The 25,032-nt window shown below is 42.5% G+C and overlaps 1 protein-coding gene across 3 annotated transcripts in view; it reads left to right on the top strand.

The window, feature by feature from the left end:
- KCNAB1 (potassium voltage-gated channel subfamily A regulatory beta subunit 1) overlaps positions 1 to 25,032 on the top strand; it is a 245,173-nt gene that overhangs the window by 37,221 nt on the left and 182,920 nt on the right. The window contains exon 1 of one of the 3 annotated variants that reach the window (XM_006123476.5): positions 21,970 to 22,968. The exons of the other annotated variants lie outside the window; for them this stretch is intronic. Within the exon in view, the coding sequence (XP_006123538.3) occupies positions 22,748 to 22,968 (221 nt within the window). The 5' untranslated portion in view covers positions 21,970 to 22,747. Of the gene's footprint in view, positions 1 to 21,969; positions 22,969 to 25,032 lie in introns of those variants that run through there. 3 annotated transcript variants of the gene reach the window in all.

Raw genomic sequence — 25,032 nt, 5'->3', positions numbered from 1 at the left:
CTCCAAATCAGAGGTCAGAGTCTAGAAGAGTGTCTCCAGGAGATGGGGGAAACAGCCCTTAGTGGAAGAGTTCAAGTATCTAGGGGTCCTGCTGAAGAGTGATGGCAAGCAGGAGTATGAGATCAATTAGCAAACTGGTGGGGTTGCAGCAGCGATGCAGGTGCTGTACCAATCCATGCTGCTGAAGCGAGAGCTGAGTTCTCGGATGAAGCTCGTGGGTTACTGTGTACCCATCTTTATCTATGGTCATGACCTTTGGATAATGCCTGAAAGGACAAGATTGTGGGTACAAGTGGCAGAAATGAGAGTGGCTGGGCTTGCTCTCCAAGAGCCTGGCTATTTGGGAAGGCCTCAGAGTAGCGCCACTACTCCTCCAGCTTGAGAGAAGGCAGTGGAGGTGGTTCAGGCACATTGCACTGGGTGGACGCACTGACCCTACCCTCACTGGAGGGTTTATATTTGCTGGCTGTCTTGGGAGTGCTTGGGCCTGGCTCAGGAGGAGCTGGAACCCATTGCAGAGGAAAAGGCGGTCTGGGTCTCCCTACTCTCCACGATGCCACTGAAGTCCTCGGGTTGAGCAGCATAAAGGAAAAAAAAAAAAGAAAAATGTTAAGAGCAAAATAGAAAATTTCACAGGAAGCTTTTTATTCAATGATTTATTTTTGATATTTTATTAATGTTGGAAATTGTCATTATGTATTTGTCACCGATGAGAAAACTAATGCATGGAGAAATTGAATGGCTTGCTTAGCTGCAGAGTGACTTGTTGGCAGAAGGGAAAACAGACTCTAGAGGTTCTGGTTGCCAGAATTCTACCTGAATCAGCATAGATTGGGCTGCCTCTTGTGACTTGGTCTAAAGTACAGGTCTTCTATGCTGAGTAAGACGATGTGGCTCTGATGTCAGAGACAGTGGTCTGCTCTTAAAGTAACAGCACCTAAACTAGAGTGCATAGACTGTAATATCAGGTACTTGCTCCCTAAATACAGGTGGGGTTTCTAAAAATTATTATTCAGGATTATAGTTGGCACACCCTCATGGATTATAGTTGGGCTGGATGAAAGCAATTCAGGGCTATAGTTCGCACACTCTCATGGGTCCCTCCCAATACCGAGGCCCCTTTACTCTTTAGGCTTGGAGTTACAGCAGCCACTCAAACAAATGCTGTCTGCTAGACTGCCATCTTTATGGGTAGGCAGTTGTGCACATGAGCCAGTCCTTTTTCCACCACTGCCTGGACTGCAGCAGCTGCTTCTCTTCAGAAAAACTGGTGTCTGTCTTGGGAGTGGAAGGACTTAGTCCTACCCCCATGAGCAGAGGGCTGCATATATGGGGGTGAGGGCATGGGTCCCCATGACACCAGATTGTGGCAGCCCACATGCACAGAGCACTCTCCTGGGGACACTTCTAGAGCAGCAGGTTTCAGAGTTAAATGAACATGAATGGGAAATAAATGAACAAAGCTTTTGGCACAGGCTGTCTGCAGACTCTGTCTGATGTTACTGCATTGACTAAACTCAAATCATGTTTTCAAGTTTGTATGTAGAGCCATCAGGTTTAGCGACAAGTGCTTCTTAAAAAAGAAAGCGGAGGCTGTGGCCTTTTCAGGTAATTGCAGGAACTAGGGCAAGGGCATACGCTTGGATTCAGCCATGAGTTCTGCAGAGTCAGATGCCTCATTAATGCAACACTGAATATTTTACTGAAACATTGGATTCTGTAAGCATTATAATTAATCAGATGTTTGAGACTGTTTGAAATTCAGTTGGTGCATTGCAGGATGCTATGGCTTCGAGGGGATTTTGTTTGTTGAAATTCTCAGGCCTTTGAGACCCTTCTATCATTTCTTTTAACACCTCCCCTCTCTCCCCACTACCAAATAAAACAAATCTCTGTTTCAATCATTTGCTGCTATTTGTAGAGAAAGGAAAGTTCTCATAATGAATTATAGGCACATAATAATGTAGAATCCATGGATGTGGTTGAGCATTATCTTACTGGTTCTAAAGTTGATTATCAGATATTTTATTTGTGGAAGGACTTGTTGCATTCATACTTAGCATTTGAATTGTAAGGGAACTGCAGGGAATTTTCCTCACTGACAGTATTAGGAAACAGGGTCTGTTGATGATTCTTGAATTTTTTATGTTCACTTTGCTTTCTGTTTGCTCCTTACATGACAATAATTTGAAGAAACTGCAGTGGCACTGCTGGGCTCTAAATAACCATGTTCACCAACTATGCACAGACAAGCAAGGCTCGGCTGTATACATTCTGTTGCTCATCTGGTTTCTAAAACATAGAACATAGTGAGTGCCACTAGAGGGCTCACAGACCATGAAAGGGATACTTTTCGTCCTATACATAAAGGGACAAAAAGCAGTTACAAACATATTGATAACAAAACTACTATGACTGAATAGGCAACCTTCTACAAAATAAGTCCCAGAGATGATTTATTACTTGTTTCCAGATACTGCTTTATAGACATGACTACAATAATGGGACAGTGACTGTATTTTCTGGTGTGACTGAATCAGTAACATCTTCCTGCTCCCTAATGTTAGAATCATTTGTAGAAGAAACAAGGACAGGTTCATCTATGGCTATATTTTAGGCTTAGTATTTTTCATAGGTGTTACTGGTGCAAAACACAATTTTAGCAGGATGTTTTAGAAGCTAGTGTATGTATCTTCTCCAGGATATGTTTGATGCCATTTCTGACTGATAAGACAGAGAGGACCATTCTGATGTGATTACTCCAAATGTCTGTGAATTATCTCAGAGTAAAAAAAAAAAAAATTTTGAATTTAGTGTGACTATTTATGGCCATTTCATTACACTGGCTTTTTAAAATATCTTTCTGTTGATAGAAGTTTAATACATTCAGGTGAGATCCTAAATTTCATCTTATAAAAACATTGCTGGTGTCTAATTTGTAGTAACATGCACTGTTTCTGTAGGTCAATAGAAGATTTGCAAACTTGTATTGTAGCATTCATCTTTCTGCCAGTCACTGTTGTGATGGTAGCAACTGATACTGCATGTGTGATAACTTTTTTTGAATGTAAATTGAATTTCATTGTCACTGAATTCTGGCCCTCAAAAAATAATCTTAATGCTTCTATAAGATGCACTAAATTATTTGAATTCATACAGAATATTCCAGGCCACTTAGAATGGGAAGCTACTGCAATCAAAAGCATGTTCCATATATGGTCCAGGGTGGTTTGTGTATAAACCTGTTACCTCAGAATCCTGGTCACTCCTCAGGAATAAAGGAGCATGTTTAGAATGTGTCATTTGCTGACAACTTTGACATTGGTTCCCCCCCTCCCCTCTCTATTTATGTATCAGTCCTTGGCCACCACAAATAGCTCTTAGCAAGGATTTTCATTTGTACAATTCCCAGAAGGCCTTATTGTAATTCTTAGAGTATTCATGACCTGAGGAGCTTTGTAGGAAAAACTGCTCTGGTGTCACTCACAGGCAATCTTGACACATACATAATAGTTAGGTTTCATAGACTCCAGTAGTGGATGCCAGACTGGAGTATGGTGACTCACCGGGCACCCTACAAAAGGCCTTTTTGGATTGCTGCTTTTAAAAAAGGCACTAAAGAAAATATTTGACTCGGTCATCCATTTCTCCTTTTAATTGCAATAATCTACAACACCTTCCTCAGAGTGCCCCTCTGAGTACAGATCTAGGGTGTGCTGCTTTCCTGCTCCAGACTCTTCTCTAGAGCACTTTCAGTAATAGTCACTTCACTCTGTTCCAGTGGGCCTGTTGCTGGCTCCCATCAGTCTCCTGGCTGGATTCTGCGGACAGCAGGGAGCCATCTTGGCTGACCGTCATGCAGCACCCTTAGATCCGTGCTTGGTGTAATGCCCAGCTCCCGGTCAAACTCTGAAAATTGGCATCGCATTAATAAACTATCCGAGGTGCAGTTCTGGTCTCTGCTTTTTCTAGGCTTAGTCTTCAGCTGCTTAATCCACCCTTTGCACTGCTTACTCAGTCTTGTAAATTTGTAGTGGTACCAGGTTCTTCATTGTTAGCTTGTATGCATGGTCATTCCTGGTACTTTTACTACAGCCCACTGGTTTGCTGGCCTTGTACCAGAGACTTACCAAAATCTGGCTGTGCTCCCGTGACCATGAAGCAGCATACTTGACAAAAGACTGCTATTGTTCAGTCTCCATGGCAAACACATAAGGGTGTTTGCAGCTTGGTGTACAGAAGAGAATGGAAAGGTTAGACATTGACTCACTGAGCTGCTGCATTACACCAGAGGGGACCCCTTTTTCTTTTGAGTCAACTGGCAATTCTTGGGATAGAGAGGAAAAGGAAGTTGGACCATGAGATTGTGGGAGACTTTTGCTGGACAGCAGTGACCTGAGTCCTGCATTTAAGTTGCAAAGCAATAGGGCTGGAAACCCTGGGTGATTTGGGTTTGTAGTCATCAACTCTGCAGAGATTTAGGATTGAAGGTCAAAGTCTGAGTCTGAGAGATTTGTGTGTAGACAGAAGGGAGGACAAATAATGATGGGTGGTGCAAGCTTTGTAAGTCTGTTCAAAAATAAAAGTCTGCAGCAAATAAATGTCAATGGCCAAAAACAACAATCTGATTGTTCTCAACAGAGCAATTGACCTCGGCAATGAAAAATCTCATCAGATGCCTGCTGATTAGAACAGACTCGTTAAAGCAGAATGGCTTAAACTAATATTACCTATGACTGAGATCTAAGACTAATGCGGAGAACAGGAGGATCAACTGCACAGGGGGATGTTCAAGTGCCATAAAGCCTCTATCGCTATTCCTGCTCCATCTGCTCCAGGATCAGAGCAAGAGGCATATCTGACAGGGAAGGGAGTGAAGGTTATGCCTGGGCACCAGCAATCCCTGTCTTGGGTGTATTGGAAACTGGCCTACCCAAGAAAGTCCCCAGGAACAAGATAGAGGCATGAAGATGGCTTAAAGCCAGTTTTGTGCCTCTTTGGCTGGAGGTGATGATTACAGTTGCTGTGCAGGAGGCTTCACACAAGTAACAACTCAAGTCAGTAGTCTAAGAAGGAACACACACAGGAGGCTCACTATTTACACGTGACAAAAAATACAAGTTATGGAAACCGTACCTACTGCTAATTTTTCTTTTGGAAAGAAGCAGAACTGCAGCTTGAGCTCCCAGAAAAAATGAAAATGTCTTTTGTTAAGCCTCACAACTGGTTAGGTTTAGCCAGTTAGGGAGAAAGAACCAATAATGTATGATTTTTCATTTTCAGGCTGGTGGGTTGTTGACCAGTGGCATATAAGTAAAACCATACATGCTGTGACATTTTAGGCACTCTAATAGACTCAATATGTAAAAGGTGGTGGTGTTTTAATTTGAAAACAACAAAAAAGATATGTATGTACCCAGCTGAGTCTAGGGTTTTGATTTTGGTTTTAAGATGATCTTTGATAAAGCTGAACGCTTCACACGGTGTTCATTATAGCTTAGGTATACAGTGAATGCACTGTTTATGACATCAATGGGGGAATACTTGTGCTTAAATTCTTAGCTGTATCAGGGCTCATGCCATTAACTGAAATTAATACATTGATAATTATGTTTGGGAAAGACACTGAAATTTAGAATGGCTGTGTTTCTGTCAGTGGTCTATATTTTGGATGGTAAAGTTCAGATTTAGTGTACTTAAAAGGTTTTAATGTTCTACCCAATCATTTATTGGGGCATACATGGAATGTAACTGAAGGCTGGAGATAAACTGGTTCTTGATATTATATTGACATCTGTTATAGTGTACCCACTGCCCTAAGAATTCCTGTTCAGAAATTAAAACTGAGACGCTCATTACATTGAGACAGTGTAAAAAAATGGAGTATTGTGGATTTTGGAAATGCTACAGTGGGAAGACAGCTGCATGCATGTATTGTCCTAACTAAAATAAAATCAATATAAATATCTTTTGAAACATGAATTTAGAATTGAAAAGGTTTTATGGGGAAGATCATGTCATAGTTACACGGCTGACTAAATTCTCATCCATTCCATGAAAATGTATAAAGTTTAGCTGATCCAATTATGCTGCAAGTGAAGCTCTGCTGAGAACCTGTCAAAACATCTAACTTAGTTAAAATTATTGTACAAATGATGAATTCCTATTTTACTGTGCATCAAACTTGAAAGTAGTTACCTTTTTATTTTTTGTCTTACTGCAATTTGCTAGTGATTTCTTCTGGTTTAGACCCTGGAACAAAGTGCAAGTACAGTTCAGTGTTTTATTCTGTGTGTATCCTAATTTTGCATGATGAATTAGACCTTTGTTCTCCTATCAATTTTGTGCCATGTATCTCTACAGTTGGTTTAGTTCTTTTTGAGACATGTAATGGTATTGTCCTTAAAAATGTGCAATAGTTGGTGTGGCACTCTAAATGTGTCTCACTCAGAGCTGTGACGAACAGTAAGAAATTCTTAGAGAAATTCTCTAAAATTCTCTTAGAAATTGCTCTCTTGACCCAAAACAAAATTTTCTCACTCAATCTCTCTTTGTGCTGTGAGAAACACATAGAAAATCCCAGTAATGATGGAAAGTGAAAAGTTCCTTTAGGCTGGGCATTTTATCACCCTCATTTATGCCATTACAGTCTCGCGTTCTGTTCTCAGATACGTGGGCAAAGGCTTTACTTCAGGTCTTCTAAATACAGCCACAGTAGAATGTAGTGGCTGACTTTACAAATGGTGGTCCAGCCATGTACCTGTGCATCTGAGAGCAGCCTGTCCTAAATCAGAGGCGGTGGGTTTTTCTACAGAATATTGAAGAAATAAATGATCTTGAAAAGCTGCTTTCCAAGTTGCTCAGCTGACACCATATAATTAAGTTGCGATATGTGGCCAAATTGCATCAAGAGTGGAGTAGTAGCTTAAAAAAAGGCCATTTCTTAGGCAATGAGGAAAATGGTTTCGATTTCCCATTTAATGCTGCATGTAATTATGTAGCACTGATGTTCTTTGGCTCACCACCACAAGATAATATTAAAGTAGGAATAAGATCCTCTGGAAAAGGGCTTTTTTTCCGGAGGATCGGGGCCAGTGTAGACGCTCTTCTCCGGCTTTTCTAAAAGCTGGAAAAAAGCGGCGGACATTTTTATTTAAATGCCGCGGGGGATATTTAAATCCCCCGCGCATTTCCCTATTGCGATTTCTAAAATTACCATGCCCCTTCCGGAAAAGGGGCCAATGTAGACGTAGCCGTACAGTAAAACTCCAATTGTCCAGGATCCAGTTGTCCAGCACTCCCAATAGCCCGGCATCAACTAGAACCCAGAAGTGCTCCAATCAGCCGCTCTTACGGCTGGGCTGCTGTGAGCCTCATGCACGTTCGCAGCCCTGCGCCGTTCCGCTCATGGTCCCCTGCACACATAGCATCCAGCCTGCACTTGCTAGCAGCTGGTCACTGAGCACAGGCAGTTGCCTTGAGACCCAGACATAAGGTTGGGGGAGAAGGAGCACTGGGTTACAGCAGGGAGGGGAGGTGTTTGGCTCTAGGGGAGGGGAGGAGAAGGGGATTGGGTTGGGAGTATGCCCCCTTATAGTACATCCTGGTACTCCAGCATATCCGGCTCCACCTCGGTCCCAAAGTTGCTGGATTATCGGAAGTCTATTGTAGATGGTCTATAAAGTGCTACCAGATCATTTGTTGTTTTTAAGTTTATCCCGTACAGACTAACTTAGCTAACCCCTGAAGCATTTATATACACGTAAGACAACATTATAGGAAAATATTAGGTCACTTGTTATTTAGGGATTAATCATACCGTTTAGGCACAGCACAATACAAGGGACTCTACAGAGGTGCACTGGGAGGAGCTCTGGGAGTAGTCGTGCTTCAGGAATTTTTCTTGGAATTTTTTGGCTGGCCCAGGGAGCACACCCATAGCTCAAACCCATCCAGGCTGTTTTTGGTACTGGTTATTTTAGAAATCATCCTTCCCCTTTGCTTGTTCCTCTATTCATCCTCCAGGCAGTTTGATTACCAGATGAGCATTATAAAGTAGGGATAAGCAGACGAGTTAGGAAGAAACCAGAACTTAATGGAACTGGATCATCGCTAGTGAGAAGCTTTTGTTCTCTTCAGATAAAACTTCCTCTTCTATTTTATGTGGTCTCACGAATTATTAGAAGCGGCAGCACTCCTAAGTTCTCCCATTTCTCCCGTCTTTGAATAACTTAAGTGGTTAGTGCCTCTGCTGCTATTTCTTTTACTATAAGGAGGGTGAGCATTAGCAGTAGGTCTTCTGTGGTTCCTCATGTTGTCCTGCAGTGTTTCCTCCACTACATTCACTATTCTTGTAGGTCTTAACTTGTATTTTGGTGTTTGTGGTCCTTTTTACAATAGACATGAAAACTAAAGGCATTAGGATACTCCTTATTCAGCAGTCAGTTTATGCTCCTGCTCCATTAAAAGAGCCTGTTAACACCTGGTAACTTGGCATTGCACGTCAGCAGTTCAGAGGCACATCTGCTCTGTTTTGAGTAGAACAACAACAGATTAAATCAAAAGCAAGCTACAGAAAATACTGAGTCCAAAACAACAATTAGGCAGTATTTAAAGGGGTGAGACAGGAGAAGTCCAGTGCATTGGTATGTACCTGTCAGTGTGGCTTTATTTCTGATGGTGAATAATAGATGCTTCTAAAGCCCAGGTGAAGATGTCCTAGTAAAAACTTCAGAGATCAAATACAAAATCCTTCAAGAACCCTGTAAACAGCCAATTTAAGCCAAAGAAGGAAGATTGTGAAGCATGATATAGTTGGCCCTCCGTGGTCTGGCACCCTTGGAACCTGACTGGTCCTGAACGAGGGTCTTTGCCGGACCAAAGGAGATCAATATGGGTACCTCTGTAGCCGGCCTCTGGGCTCTACCAGCAGCCAGCCCCGGTCTCTAGGATACCCCTCCTCGCTGCTGACCTCACTGTCGGTCCTGGCAACTGGGCTCCTGGACACTGGCCCAACTGCACCCCAGCCTGGCTGCCAGACCAGAGAATCTCAGACCAGAGAGGTTCCACTGAACTGTGCATTTGTCTCCAGCCTTCTTATCCAGGGACTCATACTGCTTCTGCTGACATAGTCTGTGAATACCTCACAGAGATTAATGAAATACCAGTTTGATTCTGTGAGGTGAAGAAGACCCGCTCTCCCCATCTGAGCGAGGAGGTCCAGTGACTTGCCCAAGATCACACAGGAAATCAAGTTGAAACTGATCTCACCTCTCCTGAATCCCCCAGCAGTGCCGTATACACAAGACTTTCCTCCAGTGCCAAATGAAGTAACTTTGATGGATGTTCCGACATGCAATTGGAAAATAAAATATTGAAATATGCCACTTGAAATGTTAAATTACTGATTTTCATAAGAATCTACTAGCAGTTCTTTCTGACTGATTCATTAAGAGAGCCTTACATTTTTATAGGAGAGGTTTTTTGGAGAAAAGGAGGACCTGATTCAGCTCTCGCTTGCACTCTTTTTTATAAGAATCCATTGATTTCTGCTGAGCTACTTTAAATTTAGCATAACGGAAGGCAAAATAGGGCACTTAGTGTTCCAAACACATGCTTTTAGCTGAAATAGCAACCCTTCATTTCTGTCCATTTTCCTAGCTATAACGCAGATGGATTATTAGCTGCTTTGAACTTGGCTAGAGGTTCTGGCCCTATTCCCACTGCTGTTATATAGTTAACCTTATAATAGGTGTTATGAAGATAATGCTTTTGAGTGTTGTTTTCTTGCCCTGTGGATGCCGAATTCATGCTTAGTAACCAAGTAAAACTTCAATTCAGTATCTTAAAATGGCTGACACTGCACCCTTATCTTGGACAGCTATATGAATATGGACTGCTGTTTACAATCCAAAACCTTTAACTAGTTAAGGAAATTGATGATGATTACTGTTTAGGTACCATTAGGATGATAGATTGATGACACTGCAGCACTCAGCTCTTAATTAATTCAATTAAACTGCAGAGGGCAATAATTAGGGTCTTACCAAATTCACAACCATAAAATTGTCATGGATCATGAAATCTAGTCTTCCCCAGGAATGACGGTGTTTTGTGTGCTTTTACCCTATATTAAACAGATGTCACACAGGAAAACAGCATTTCTGAAACTGGGGGTTCTGACACAAAAGAGACTGTATGTGTGAGGGGAATCATCAGGTTATTTTAGGGGATTATGGTATTGCCATCCTTATATCTGCACAGCCTTCAGAGCGGAGTGTCGGGCGAGCAGCAGCTGCTGGCTGGGTGTCCAGCTCTGAAGGCAGAGCTGCCAGCAGCATCAGCTCAAAAGTAAGGATGATCTGGTATGGTACTGCGACCTTTACTTCTGCGCTGCTGCTGGTGTAGTGTTGCCTTGAGAGCTGGGCTCTCAGCCAATAGTCCCCACTCTCTGGCTACCCAGCTCTGATGACAGTGCCACCATGAGCAGCAGCACAGAAGTAAAGATAACAGTACTACAACCCCATTATAATAACCTTGCACTCTCCCTCCTCATAACCTTTTTGGGTCAGAACCCCTTCCAACTATAACACAGCAAAATTTCAGATTTAAATACTCATAATATTGAAATTTATTATTTTTAAAATCCTGTGACACTGAAATGGACCATTAATAACAACATGACAGCATATCATGATGATATTGTACCATCAGTCAAAACATCCCAGTAGAGACTTGGAGCTTAGTCATGAGCCCTCTTACTTTTCTTTGAGGCTTACACAAATCCCTGTAGCCTGTGTGTGGGTAGAAGAGTCTCATTCCAATTTTTTATAAAGAGAATCCATCAACTCAGGATGTGCCCATCACAAATTTGTTTTTGTTGAAAAGAACAGATTAAGCTGATAGGGGTAATGTTGGCACTTGTCTGTAACATTAAGGATGATCCTTAGAGGATTTTTTTTTTTTGGGCTTAGTCCTAGTCTTAACTATCTCCTAGCCACACAGGGATTATATTGGCTTGTGATGTTTGTATGGTGATGTGTCATCCAGGGAATGATGTGCCTACATGCTCATTCAGTACAGAGAACTTGGATCCATATGTTTAAAAGACAAACTACAAAACTGACTAGGTCTGTAAGGCTATGTCTGTACTACGGGGTTTTTTCCAGGATACCAGGGAACGTGTTTGCTCTTCCGCTTGCTGCTGCACTCTTTTTTTCTGCGCGGAAGAGCAGACACACTCTTTCAGAAGCCCTGTCTTCCTCATTCCACGAGGAAGAAGGGCTCTTCTGAAATAGCTCAGTGTAGGCAGGCCAAATTTCAGAAAAGCCACTTCCACAAAAACTATCAGAAAAAGGTATGCTAATTGTGGAGCATACCTTTTTCTGACAAATCATTTTAGTCTAGACATCGCCTATGAAAATGGACAGTTCCATTCTACAGAGCAATTAGAACTGTTTCTCAGCATTCTAAACTATTCGACTTTTCAGGTGATCCCTGGAGATAGAGGAGAGCACTTGCTTATTGATTATTTCAACTGCACTCAGACAATATGGTGGTGAGGGCTATATAAGTACTTAGATTAGCTAGAACTGCACCCAAAGATATGCCTAATCATGGAGCTGGGGTGTAAATTTCAGCTTGAAGAACCATTCTAAATATGGTATGTTTATGATAGCTGTGACTGAGATACCATGCTAAAAATAGAGTGTAGCTGTGATGGAGTGAGCAGTGGAAGGGGCAGCTGCTCTAAATATGCATCCATCAAGACAGAAGGTATATCCTAGCTCGCTTCACTGCTTGTACCAGTTGAGCCGCCACACTCTTTTAGTGTACTATCTCAAACACAGCTAATCCAGTTAGAGTTTACAACCTTCCCACTCAAAGTGAAGGCATATCCCAGGGGAGTGCTGGGCACATCTTGTCTGAAGAAAATTTTCTCTCCAGGGACCTCCACACAACTGACCCTCTGACTATTTCAGCCCTCCCCAGAATCCTGAGCAGAGAAATGGACTTGGGAGCAGATCAGCACGTTTATAATAAATACATCTAAAACAGAACTATTCTTGCTTCTGAACTTCCCAGGGCATCCTCTCTCCTTTGTCTGTTTGTGTTGGTACAACAATAAGTGCATTGTCCCAAATTACAAATAATAAGTAGTAGTAACAGAGAAAATAGAAAAAGGAAAACAAGGAAATATAATTAGCTCTTCTGTGTTCTAGAATATTTGCTTTCAATTGCATTTTCAGTTTGAGGCAAGGGGTGATTTGACTATTTGTGCAGGGGGAAGGAATCTGAATGTTTTCTCAGACAATACACCAAACTGATAGGTAGGGAAGTAAGTGTTTAAAAAAAAAAAGCAAAAGGATTGATTTGAGAGACCTTAGGAAGCTGATGGGTAAGTCTGAAACTGCATCCTTGAATGAGCTTTTTGTAGCTAAGTACTGCTGGGGGCCATGACATCTCTTTGAGACTTAATCTAAATTTCTTTTTCTATGAGCAGTAGGTTACGTAGGGACACAATTCTGCATTTTATTTTAAAATATTCTTGCTCTGGTAGGTTGTAATTAGACATTTAGGGACGATATTTTTTTAAAAATCTGGTCTGTTTAAGCATTTGTAGACCCATGTTTTTACTTGCCCCATTTTTCACTCCAAGTTACTTGCGGGGACCTCTATTGTCACGCAAATGTGTAACCTAGTATTTAACTCTGTCTGCCCAGAGCAAAAAGCACAAAACAGGAGGCAAAGTTGTGACCTTTTTAAAAAGTAACACTCAGTTATGAGCAGTAGGTGAATCTTGGGCTTGGGGAGGCAAGCCTCCCTTACCCCTTCTGCCCAAATTCCTGTCCCTGCCACCCAGGGCTCCATGGGAACCACGTACCTGTCCCCCACCCCCACTGTAAGGGCAGGCCACCTCTCCCTCAGCAGGTGGCGGTGCACAGCCCAGCCTTCCCTGGACTTGGTGGAAGCACAGGGGAAGGAGGGGAAATGGCAGTGTGTGCCTCCAGCCCCCGCCCCCCGAAACATATGGAGAATGGATAGGACCTTTGGCTCTGGAGCATGGGCAGAGCCCAGCTCCACATGGCCATGACACCAGCTTTAGAGGGGCTGTAGCTTAGGCAGCCGGAAGAGACTGTTGATGTGCTGAAGGGGTGTGCTGGGTGGGACCCAGGTTGGCAGTTGGGGACTCAGCCAGGCCTCTGTGATGTGAACATCTATAGCTGCATGTGCCACCTACTGTTCAGTGTGTGTTGTGTCTCCCTGCTAACGGCTGGTCAAAAGGGATAGCTGGCTTTAGGATGAAGAGTTTTTGGCAATACTTTTTTGCTTAATCTAAGTTTTAGTTTTGTTTAATTTCTATTAGCTTCTGGAGACAACAGGGTGAGCATTTCATCTGCATGTGAGCCTTTGCAAAATACCTAGGATTACTTCACATACAAGCACTATGTGTAACCCCCAATAAGCCCCACCCCCACTGTCCCTTAAGACAGTCTTCAGATTGTCAACCAATATTAGTTATATTAGAACAGCACTGTCAGAATCTTTAAACATGAAAAGCACTGGAAATGCAGTTTGAGACAAGATAGAAAATGAGTGTCTGAATGTCAGAATAAGCATTGTTATGTTTCTATAAAGTACATTAATAACTATCGTCAGGGAGCTTTGTCCATAGGACTCCTATCCTATGGTGTGATATGTGGACTGACTAATATGTGATGGATTCTGCCTGGTAAATATTTTGGAGGCTGGCTGAAGTAGATCGGCCTCTGTGACTTACAGTGGAATGATGATGTATTTCTGGATATGGAGAGAAAATTGGTAAGATGTTGGTGTTCATGATGCCAATGAGCTATTTAAGTGTAGGGAAGTCTGTGGTCCATTTTTGTACTCTTCAGGGGCCATCAGTAAATGCACCACTTTGTGCTAGTCTCTTCACTTCTCTCCTCATAGCTTCAGGGACAAGCTACCTGGCTAGTTAATACCATTTTTGAGCAAGTGGGATGGGAGTGAAGAGTGGAGGTTGAACATAGCCTTGGCTTGGGTCCCTTCTCCAGTTCCACCGATGCACCCAGTACTTACAAGTTGCAGTAAGTTATTTCTCTTTAGGAGCAAGGGAGCATCAGGAAATGGTAATATAGTGTCTAGTACAGAATGAGGATATTGATGTAATGGCCATCCCAGAAACTTGTTGGAATGATGGGACACGAAAATACCAGGGTACAAAGTACATAGGAATGACAGAATAGGTTGGTGAGGGAGTAACTCTATACGTGAAAAAGAGCAAAGACACAAACATAGTAAAAATCTTAAATTAATTGAACTGTACCATAAAATGTCTATGGATCGAAATTCCATCCTTGAAGAACCAGAGCACAGTGGTAGGAATATTCTACCAACCACTTCATGAGGATGGTGATTGGAATGTTTAGGGAGATTAGAGAGGTGTAAACACAGAGAACACAAAAATAATGGGGGTCTTCAGCTATCCCTATATTAACTGGGTCTATGTCACCCCAAGATGGGAAGGAAAGATACAATTTATAAACTCCATTAATATCTTCTTTTTGGAGCAGCCAGTCATGGAACCCACAAAGGGAGAGGTTCTTCTTGCTTTAGTCTTAAGTGGAGCACAGGCTCTGGTCCAAGAGGTGAATACAGCTCAACAACTCACTAATAGTGACCACAATGTCATTAGATTTAACATCTGTGTTGGAGGAAAATGCCAGAGAAGGCCCTCACAGTAGCATTTAACTTCAAAAAAGGAGAACAGAACAAAAATGAGGAAGCCAGTTAAAGGGAAACTAAAAGAAACAGTCACAAGATTAAAATGCCTGCAAGCTGCGTGGAAACATTTTAAAGACAGTATGTGTATGTAGAGGCTCAAATTAAACGTATACCCTTAAAAAAAAAACAGTGAAAGGGCCAAAAAAAAAAAATCCCACCGCAGTTAAAAGTAAAAGAGGCAGTTAGATGGAAAAAGGTGTCATTTAAAAATTGGAAGTCAAAGCTTATTGAGAATAGACAGGAGCATAAACTGGCAGGTATAAAAGTTATAATTAGGCAGTCCAAAAAAAAAAAAGAGAGATTTTGAAGAGCAACTAACCAAATATTCAAACTAATAGCAAATTTTAAAGTACATCAGAAGCAGGAATGGTGTCAACCAATCAGTGGGAGCATTAGGTGATCAGGTTCTAAAGGAGGACTGAGGGAAGAAAGGCTGTTGCATAGACGCTAAATGAATTCTTTTCATCAGTCTTCACTGCAGAAGATGTGAGGAAGATTCCCACAGCTGAGCCATTCTTTTTAGCTGATAGATCTGAGGAACTGTCCCAGACTGTGTTGTTGATAGAGGAGGCTTTGGAATAAATTGGTATGTTGAATAGTAATAAGTCACCAGGACCAGGTAGGAGTCAGGTTTTGAAGGAACTCCAATGTGAAATTGCAGAACGAATTAATGTGACATGTAATGATCACTTAAACATACCAGATGACAGGAGGATAGCTAATGTAAGGGCAATTTTTAAAAAAAGACTCCAGAGGTGATCCTAGCAATTAGACTGCTAAGCCTAACTTCAGTACCTGGCCAATTGGTTGAAATTACAGTAAAGAATGATCAGACACATACCTGAACACAATTTCTTGGAAGAGTCAGCTTGTCTTTTGTAAAGGGAAATCACGCCTCAGCAATCTGTTACAATTCTTTGAGAGGGTCAAAGTATTACCGCTGGTATTACTCACAGTGTAACGTGCTACTCCACATGAATAAGGGTGGCAGAATAAGTCACACAAAGAAAATAAAAAAGGTTAGTTTACGCTGCTCTCCCTGTCATACAGTTTCCTCCCCCGCTGAAGATATTGTAACATTTTTTGGGAGAGAGATCTCGTTTTACCTGACATTCAACTGTTTCTGCTATCCCCGTGCTTATAAGCAAAGTATATTTGAAACTATGTGCTTATAGTAATAGAGTCATAGAGCCATGCCTTTCAACAATTCCATATGCAATGCACCAAGGATTATTTTCTGTCCCCTAATATTCCTGTGGTTGTTTTAAAATGCTCTTTAGATAGTGTTTGGTGCATACCCTAAGGCTCAGGGGCCAGATGTGGTCCCTGGCTTGCCTAGATCCAGCCCCCCCAGCACTGGGGAACCTGTGCTGGCACTCCAGCCCCTGCTATCCCGTGCCTGCCTGATTTTTCTATGGGTCAATGGCCCTAGTCCAAAAAAGGTTCCCTACTCCTGCTATACACTATAACCTCTGTGCTCCAGAACATGAACATGTTCTTACTCATGAACATCCTTGGTGTACATATCCTGGTGGGTGGAAGCGGAAGCTACTCTGTGCACTCCCTCTCTCTCTGCCTCTAGCTGGGGTAACAGCAGTATAGTGACATACTCTGGTGGAGGCTTTTCCCCGCCGCTCCCATAGTAGCAGGGGCCAGTGCCTGAGAGCAACATAGGACGCGGAGCACCAGGTAAAGTGCCCTACTCCTAAACCCCCTCACTTCCTCTTTGAGCCAGCAAAATGGTTAATCCAGCAAACCCCATTCCCCAGTGTTGCTGGATTAAAGAGGTTCAAATGTATTAACTCTAAAATGCTGTGCTAGTAATACGTGGTAGCTGTGTTAGTCCCAGGATATGTGAGTTGCAAGTAGGGGAAGGTGCAAGAGTTTGAGCTCTTTTTTTATGCCTCTCTCATACTCTAGTAACAGGTTTTTAAAACTGTAAATAGATTATTCAAGCCTGTCTGTGTTCCAATTTAAATATCTCAACTCTAATTTTCTCAGTTTAACATATGGCCTGTTAGCATAAGGTGATCTGGGTTGAAAGCTTTTAACACCAAATGTTAAAAGAGTTCTGTGCTCTAGAGAGTGGCTGTTCCATTGCTACAGAAAGCACGTGTCTGTGGTATCATCATGATACTAGATTTACTCCTTTCAAATCTTAAAACAATACACTCAATTCTAAACAAATTGACTACGTCTACACTGGCCCCAAATTCCGGAAAAGGGATGCAAAGCAGGTAAGTCAGCATAGGGAAATCCGCGGGGGATTTAAATATCCCCCGCGGATTTAAATAAACATGTGCGCCGCTTTTTTTCCGGCTTGGGGAAAAGCCGGAAAAAAGCGTCTAGACTGGCGCGATCCTCCGGAATAAAGCCCTTTTCCGGAGGATCTCTTATTCCTACCTGAAAGTAGGAATAAGAGATCCTCCGGAAAAGGGCTTTATTCCGGAGGATCGCGCCAGTCTAGACGCTTTTTTCCGGCTTTTCCCCAAGCCGGAAAAAAAGCGGCGCACATGTTTATTTAAATCCGCGGGGGATATTTAAATCCCCCGCGGATTTCCCTATGCTGACTTACCTGCTTTGCATCCCTTTTCCGGAATTTGGGGCCAGTGTAGACGTAGCCATTGAGTTTGGGATGATCATGTTACTCTGTCCTCTGACAGTGCTTTGCTGCTCTTCCTTAGGTAATCCCCTTTTTCCTCCCTGGGTTACTTGGGAGCAGGTTACACTTACAGGTGTGCCTGGGCACCTGATGGTTTTAACATAAAAGGAGATCCTGAGTACCCCAGTGGTGATGTTATTTAGTTGGGGAAACCCTATCCACCCCCTTGCTGTTGTCCCTTGCTCATAAAGAACATACAATGGCGGTGCCTCCTCCTGGCTGGCCCCATAGACAATTAAGGGTGTGCCTCAGGAGCCTCCAGGAATAAAATTATTCCAGCAATAATCTGGATCTAGCTCCAGAACAACAATTACAAATCATAAATAATATACATCTGATAGATTACAGTAGAATGAACAACCTTTACTTACCTTAAAGAAACAGAGTTTAACAGATTAACAGTGAATAACATTAACAAAGTACACAGAAATAATAGGAACTTATCTATCTGGCATTTGCACTGCCACCATTTATCCCAGCCCAGAGTGTGCACTGTTCTGGACTCACAATACCATACACTTGCTTGTGTGGGTGTGCTTTAAGATTTTGCAGCTGGAGTGGATGATTCTAGTCTCCTTCTGTGTGCTGGGTGCAGAGTAGTACTTCTAGCCACAGGTACAGCCAAAGGGCAGTCAGAAGCAGCCTGCTAGATTCCAGTCCCAAAGGCTCTGAATCTGTCCGTAGCTGCAACTTAACAGTTCCGGGACTGGATAAAACTCCTCCACAGCAGCCTGGCTTCTTTTTTTCCAAAAACAAAGGGAAGAGTCCACAGACTGCTGAGTCTCTCTCCACACACATGGAGAGAGACGGACCCCCAAAACAAAGAGCCACTTCCTTCCTGGTTTCCTCAAGGGCTCATGGGAATTGTAGTCTCTGGGGCTAGATTGCAGCACACAGGATTTTCCCAGAGAACAAGCAGAGTCACCTTTAGTAAGGGGACTACACTTAGATCTATGGTAAACATCAGATACCTGCCCTGAAATAAGCTTGCAAAATAACATTTTTATAACTTGTGTATTTAGTAACAGATGTTGGCATGTTAGACTTCTAACCTGCCAGGCTCAAAGCTCACTTCTGCATTAGAGAGTAAGGTTTACAACGCTTAACTCTAACTTGGCCTTTAACCCATCAAACCAGGCCGGCTTCTGTTTCATTTAGATTGTAAGCTTTTGCAGGACAGGAACTGTCTCTTACCCTGTGTTTTGTACAGAGCCAGGCACAATGTGGCCCTTATCTTGGTTGGGGGACCTCAAGGTGCTGCTGGTGATGCAACTAATTATGCTTACAGAATTTACCTCCCCATTTTGAAAAATAACAAGAACAATTCTTATCATTTGTGTGCAGCTCCTGACTGATCTTTCTGTGGATCAGTGGCCCCCAACCCTGGTGTAATCTATGTCTGCTTTGTGGAGGAGCTCTATCCACATCTAGCATCAGCTAGACCTATTAGAGATGAGTGAGTCTGCAACAGCCTTAGCTCAGAGGCATGTGGCTTTTAGCTCATGCAGTAGAGGCCTATATACTAATCTTAAGAAGTCCCAGGTTCAATCCCACCCTATAGCCGATGCCTGTTGGCATTATATGTACACTTGGGATAGGTCTAGACTACATGGCTCCGTCGACGGAGCCATGTAGATGAGATTTCTAGACACAGGGAAATGAAGCGGCTATTTAAATAATCGCTGCTTCATTTACATCAAAATGGCTGCCGCACTGTGCCGATTGGCTGTTTGTGGCACAGCATGGTAATCTGGATGCTCTGTGGTCAACAAGGGAAGCCCTTGTCAACCGCCCTGTTATGCCTCGTGGAATGAGGTTTACCGGGGCGGTCGACAAGGGCTTCCCTTGTTGATCGCGGAGCGTCCAGATTACCGCGCTGTGCCACCAAACAGCTTATCGGCACAGCGCGGCAGCCATTTTGATGTAAATGAAGCAGCGATTATTTAAATAATTGCCGCTTCATTTCCCTTTATCGAGTACACTACTCTACATGGCTCTGTCGACGAAGCCATGTAGTTTATATGTACCCTTGGAGTTCAAGTGTGCTTGCAATGCAGGCATTTTGAAGATTTACTGCCTGCTTCTTTGTGCTTCTTCAGGGCATGCTCACCTCTGTCCCCATGCTGGTCCATGCAGTCACAAGTGTATGCGAGGTGCCACTTGTTCTTGTTTTGTCCTTTTATTTACTCTCTAGACTGTTTATTACTTTAAATATGTATCAGAAAGGCTAGGAGGAGGGAATGGAGAAGATTCTTGGCAGAACTTCTGTGGAAAAGCAGTCACAAGATACCTGCAAGCCTCCCAACAGTTAAGGAATCACTTGCCTGAGCTCTTGAGAGGCTAGGATTCAGAAACTGTCCTACTCTGGCTGAGTGAAACTGCCCTACTTTGTGAGCCCCACTCCTACATGGTTCATAATATTTGCTTCCAGGTCATTATCATTTTAATTGCTGCATCCCTAAACAAATACAATGCAAGCGCTAGGATTCAATGAGGTGGGCTTGTGAATGAGTTTTCAGTGGGTTGGTTTTGTGGACACTGCTGCTTTGTATTGCAGAGCCATTACTTTCTTTTCTTTAAGAATCTAGCCCTGATGGCTTTGAAAACGTGACCTGAGCATGATTGATTGCTGCTTGACTCCCCATGGTATGAAAATAAGGGGAATTAAAACTGGAGCATTAAATCGTTATTTAAATGTTCATATACTTAACTGATTCATTGTTGATCAAGATGCCTAAGGAAGAAGAGGGCCAGGTATCTCATTGTGACCTTTGAGAGGGTGGCACTTGAGTTGTGTGAAACGAGGCAGAGGACGCATGATCATTTTGTAATGACCCTGTTGGCCCATTACTGAGCACTGTGTTTACTACCAGACCAACATCCAGCCAGCAGAGGGGCTCCATAACCCCTCCAGCACAGGAAAGGGAAGGGCTGCAATAGGTCAGAAGGGGACCAGTTTGGGGAAGTGCCAGAGATTGTGGGAGACTGGCAGTTGTCTGGGAGCTGGTTATGGAAGGAAAGGCCTGATAATGGGTCTGAAAGCTGGGCTGAGGACACAACCTATTGCTGACAAGGGCCAACGGCAGCTGCATATGCCGATACTTGGCTGAGGCTCGTTATCAAGAAGACAATGCCATGGGTTGTGCCCATGAAAGCTCATGATCCCATCTACATGTTTTGTTAGTCTCTAAGGTGCTGCAAGACTGTTCATTGTTTTTTAAGGTTTTCTAGTTACATACTAACACAGCTACCCCTTTGTAGCTCCTTCCTGTGCTTCTGAACTACTGTCTTCCTCTAACTCATTTACCTCAATATTGTGCTGGCTTCTAGCGCCACCTCCAAAATTCTTGCTTGCTTCTATCTCCCACAATCTTTTCCATCCTCGGAATCTTTTTTCCCCCTCCCACAAACCCATACAGAGAGCCTGTGTCTCTTCCACATCTAATCCATAACCCTGTTGCAGTTCCTATGCTCCTCACCACAGTTGCTAGAGCTGGAGGAGCTGGGAGTGCTGCCGCATCTCCTGGCTCCACGTGGTTTCCATCATATGCAGAGTTTATTGTTTGGTTCAATGGCTCTCAGCACCCCCACTATAAAAATTGTTCCAGCACCCGTACTCATCAACACGGTGTCTGAGGCTATGTCTAGACTACGTTGAAGTTTCAAAAGAGGATATGCAAATGCCGTGTAAACCTTATTTTTTGAGGAAGAGTGGCTTTTCGAAAAAGGGAGGGTTGCCAAAAAAAACCACATCCCCACTACTTTCACTTTCCAAGATCTGCTTCGAAAGTGAGATTGGAAGAAGATATGCAAATTCCCACAGAATTTTCATATCCTTTTGAAACTTCAGCGTAGTCTAGATGAGCCCGGAGACTCTACTATCTCCTACCACTGCTCTGCCCCATCTCCTCATGCTCCACATTCTCATCTCTTTAAAGGTGTAGTGATTGGTAGCAGCCACTGGAGGGCTAATTAGAATCTATATATCTGTTTTTACATCTACTTGGCCTGTGACTAGTTCTTAAGCATAGCGTGAGGGGGTCCTTTGCATTTCTGAAAACAGGTTTTATGTGCCTCCCCCCAGACTACGTTCACAACTCAGCCATTCGAACGTACCCCCCCTTGATGTGCCCAGCATTCACACCCTTTTAAAAATATGGCTCCATAGTATGGCAGAGGGTAGTCCATGACTTGTCAGTGCTGTGCTACTCTTTCCTTGTTTAATTACAACCTGATTTGCAGCAAGTTGTGAAGAGTTTGTGCCATAGCTAATTTAGCTGAAACTCTCATATGAAAAAAAGATTAACTGTGGCATGCTGATAACATGGGATTTAACGCAGTATCTTAGTGTGCCAGACAAGGGATTAATGTGTTAATTCACCAGCACACGTTAGCAGAGCATTTCCCCCCAGTTGTCTGTCTAGCATGTTTTAACATCAATTTGTACTGTCACTGTGATGAGCCCTCTCCTTGATTAGCAGTTCTGCCAATTATTTTTATGGGAAGAATGTGCTTCTAGTGCCTGTCTCTATGTTGCACACAAAAGAAAAAGCAACCATTCCCATGCTTTCTGCAAGCTTCTTACAGGGAGCTCTGCATGTTTCACGGAGCAGCTGCAAAACCATATCGGTGCAGACTTTCAGCTTCACCTTCACAGGGCTTGAAACTAAGCATGTGTGAAAAGGGTCCTGATTAGATGTTGTATTCTGCAGCATCAGACAAAGAAAATAGATGGATATTCCTGGTCTGTAGAGACTTTCTTGTGATTAGATGTTTCTTCGGTTCCAAAGCTTGCCTGTTCAGCATTTTGTGATCCAGAGGGTGTTCAAGATACATCTTGCAGTATGCCTGCATTGATTTAAAGCCAGCAAGCAGATGCAAGCCTGCATCAAGACAGAGTGGATGTTGCTTCTTGTGATTTATCATGAAGGTACAGCTTTATGTTTCTGAAAGCACTTGACTAGCTGGATGTTTTTGTCTAAGCAGTAGATTTTTTTTTTCAAAGGAAGATTTGAAAATCAAGCTGTCTGCTCTGTTGCTTGCTTTACCAAGTTCAGTGCTTATCTGTTTACTTGTATCCCAGGGACACCGTACTGTTCTTCTCTGCCTGCACCGTCTACCACTGCTGCTTCTACTACTTTCAGTCATCTTTTGAGACTGGATCAGGAGACTTGTTTAGCAGCATTTGGGACTAAAATCTCCAGCCATTCAGAATCCTATAGCCCTGCTCTCAGAGCGTGAGAAGGTTTGAGTACGCTCTAAGATTTGGATTTAGAATAAAGGTTTATTGCAGGAGCAATGCAAGTTTCCATAGCTTGTACAGAACATAATTTGAAGAATCGAAATGGTGAAGACAGGCTTATGAGCAAACAGAACACCACTACTCCAAATGTAGTGAGTGCAGCCCGGGCAAAATTCCGGACGGTGGCTATTATTGCTCGCAGTTTGGGGACATTTACCCCTCAGCACCATATCTCTTTAAAAGAATCAACTGCAAAGCAGACTGGCATGAAATATAGGTATGGGCACAATATTCACTGTTCATAATGTTTGTGTCATATCTCTTTTACCATAGGTGACTCATCTGCTTCCAGAGGGATTCCCTTTTCCAAAATCCCAGAATCTTGTTTAAAAAGGACATTAAAAAAATCCTACAAAAAGCCCTAAGTTTTAAACTTTCAAGTCAAGTATCTCTCCTCAGTGGTATTTGAGTCCTGCTGTTTCTGCAGGCATAGGCATTTGCTGTTTGATACACAGCGTTTTCTTTCCTTTCCTTTATGATATCAAACACTGAAATTGTGTACCGTTACATATGGATGATGTTAAAAGTAGCATTTGACACACCTTTTGTTAGTATTCATATATAAAAAGACTGAATTACAAATCAACAAATATCTGCATGGAAAAAGTTTTCATTTTTACAGCACATGTTGGGTAAAATGTCTCTAAATTAGTTGCTCTGTCTTATCCTAAGGATCCCTTCAAGACCTTTCATCTGACTGGCTATGTGAGGACAAGGAGGAACTTATTTTAAGTGAAATGTAGACAAAATCATAACCAGGGTCCTAGAAAATCTAATGCTTCCGACCATTTTTTTTTTCTTAACATGGGTATGTATAAGAATAAAATTGAGTGTCACAGCAGACTGAGCATTTGAGAGAGATGAATCTGGAAAGCTTCTTTGTATCAACTGATACAAGTACTTATGGAGTTACTTTAACTTGGAAAAATAAGCAGTTTTATGACTTAATCCATATGCATTTGACATGTTATCTGGACCGTGAACGTATCGTATCCTCTGTCTTGTGCTGGAATTCCTTGATTCTTAGAAAAGAGGAGATAGCAATCTAGGGTCAGATTCTGCCCTGAATTACCCTACTGAGATCTACAAGGCTGTTTGTGCAATGGTGCTACTCAAAAGGAGCATGAGCGGCAGAATCTTGTCCTTAGGAGTAAGGGACTGAGTCTGACTGTAATTGGTAACTTTTGTTTTGCATATTTGCAGTTGATTATTTTTTATGGCCAGAAATTTCTGCCTTAGTAAGCAAACCACTTTTTATGGAAGAGGTATTTGGATACCATGGAATTTAATATGACTGAATTAAGAGCAAATTCTACTTTCAGACTGATGTAAATCTAGATTGTTACTGAAGTTGCTCCAAATTTATATGTATGTGCACCCGAGTGCAGAGTTTGACCGAAGGTATTTTGTAGTTATGATAATTTTACAAAGATGACACAAGGGTTTGGCCTTTAAAGAATTGCATTTGAAGGGCCACTTAACTTCATAATTTACCCAAGCAGGTGTAATTTTGTAGTCTGGAACTGCTGGTAAATAATATCCACAGAAGATCTGGGAGATTCTGAAGAATCCCACGTATCAGAGGGGTAGCTATGTGAGTCTGGATCTGCAAAAGTGACAAGGAGTCCTGTAGCACCTTATAAACTAACAGATGTATTGGAGCATAAGCTTTCGTGGGCAAAGACCCACTTTGTCAGATGCATCAGAAAGCCGTACTTTGCATCTGATGAAGTGGGTCTTTGCCCATGAAAGCTTATGCTCCAATACATCTGTTAGTCTATAAGGTGCTACAGGACTCCTTGTCGCTTTTGAAGAATCCCAGTTGTCCAGAATAATTTTTAGTGAGTATGGTTAATTTGATCTATGCACCCTTGTTGAAAAATTGCTGGACACCATCACAGACTGGATTATTTTTAACATCGGTGTTGTAAATAAGTACAGGCAACACAAGGACTTGTGGATCTGTACATATGACATTGCAGAGTCAGAAACTTGCAGATTAATTTTTACTGTGGCAAATTCTCAGAAATACTGCCCTTTGAGAATGACATCACTGTCCAGCTGGTTGCGCTCACTGGACATGCATGGGTTTTCAAAGAAGGGAAGTGGGTAACTACAGCTTACCACACAGAGCCGTACTTTGTGATGCCAAGACCTGATTTTGCAGTTCTTATGTTTGCAAAGCTCCTGTTGACGCTAATGTGGAAGGATAATAAGCAGGTAACAGCTGTAGAACCTGGCCTCTGCCAGGCAGCACTGAAGAGGTGATCATATCAGTAGA

The sequence above is a fragment of the Pelodiscus sinensis genome, chromosome 10 (assembly GCF_052426305.1).
Source record: "Pelodiscus sinensis isolate ZL-2025 chromosome 10, ASM5242630v1, whole genome shotgun sequence".
Taxonomy (NCBI): domain Eukaryota; kingdom Metazoa; phylum Chordata; order Testudines; family Trionychidae; genus Pelodiscus; species Pelodiscus sinensis.
This window is presented reverse-complemented; position numbering and strand designations above follow the sequence as displayed.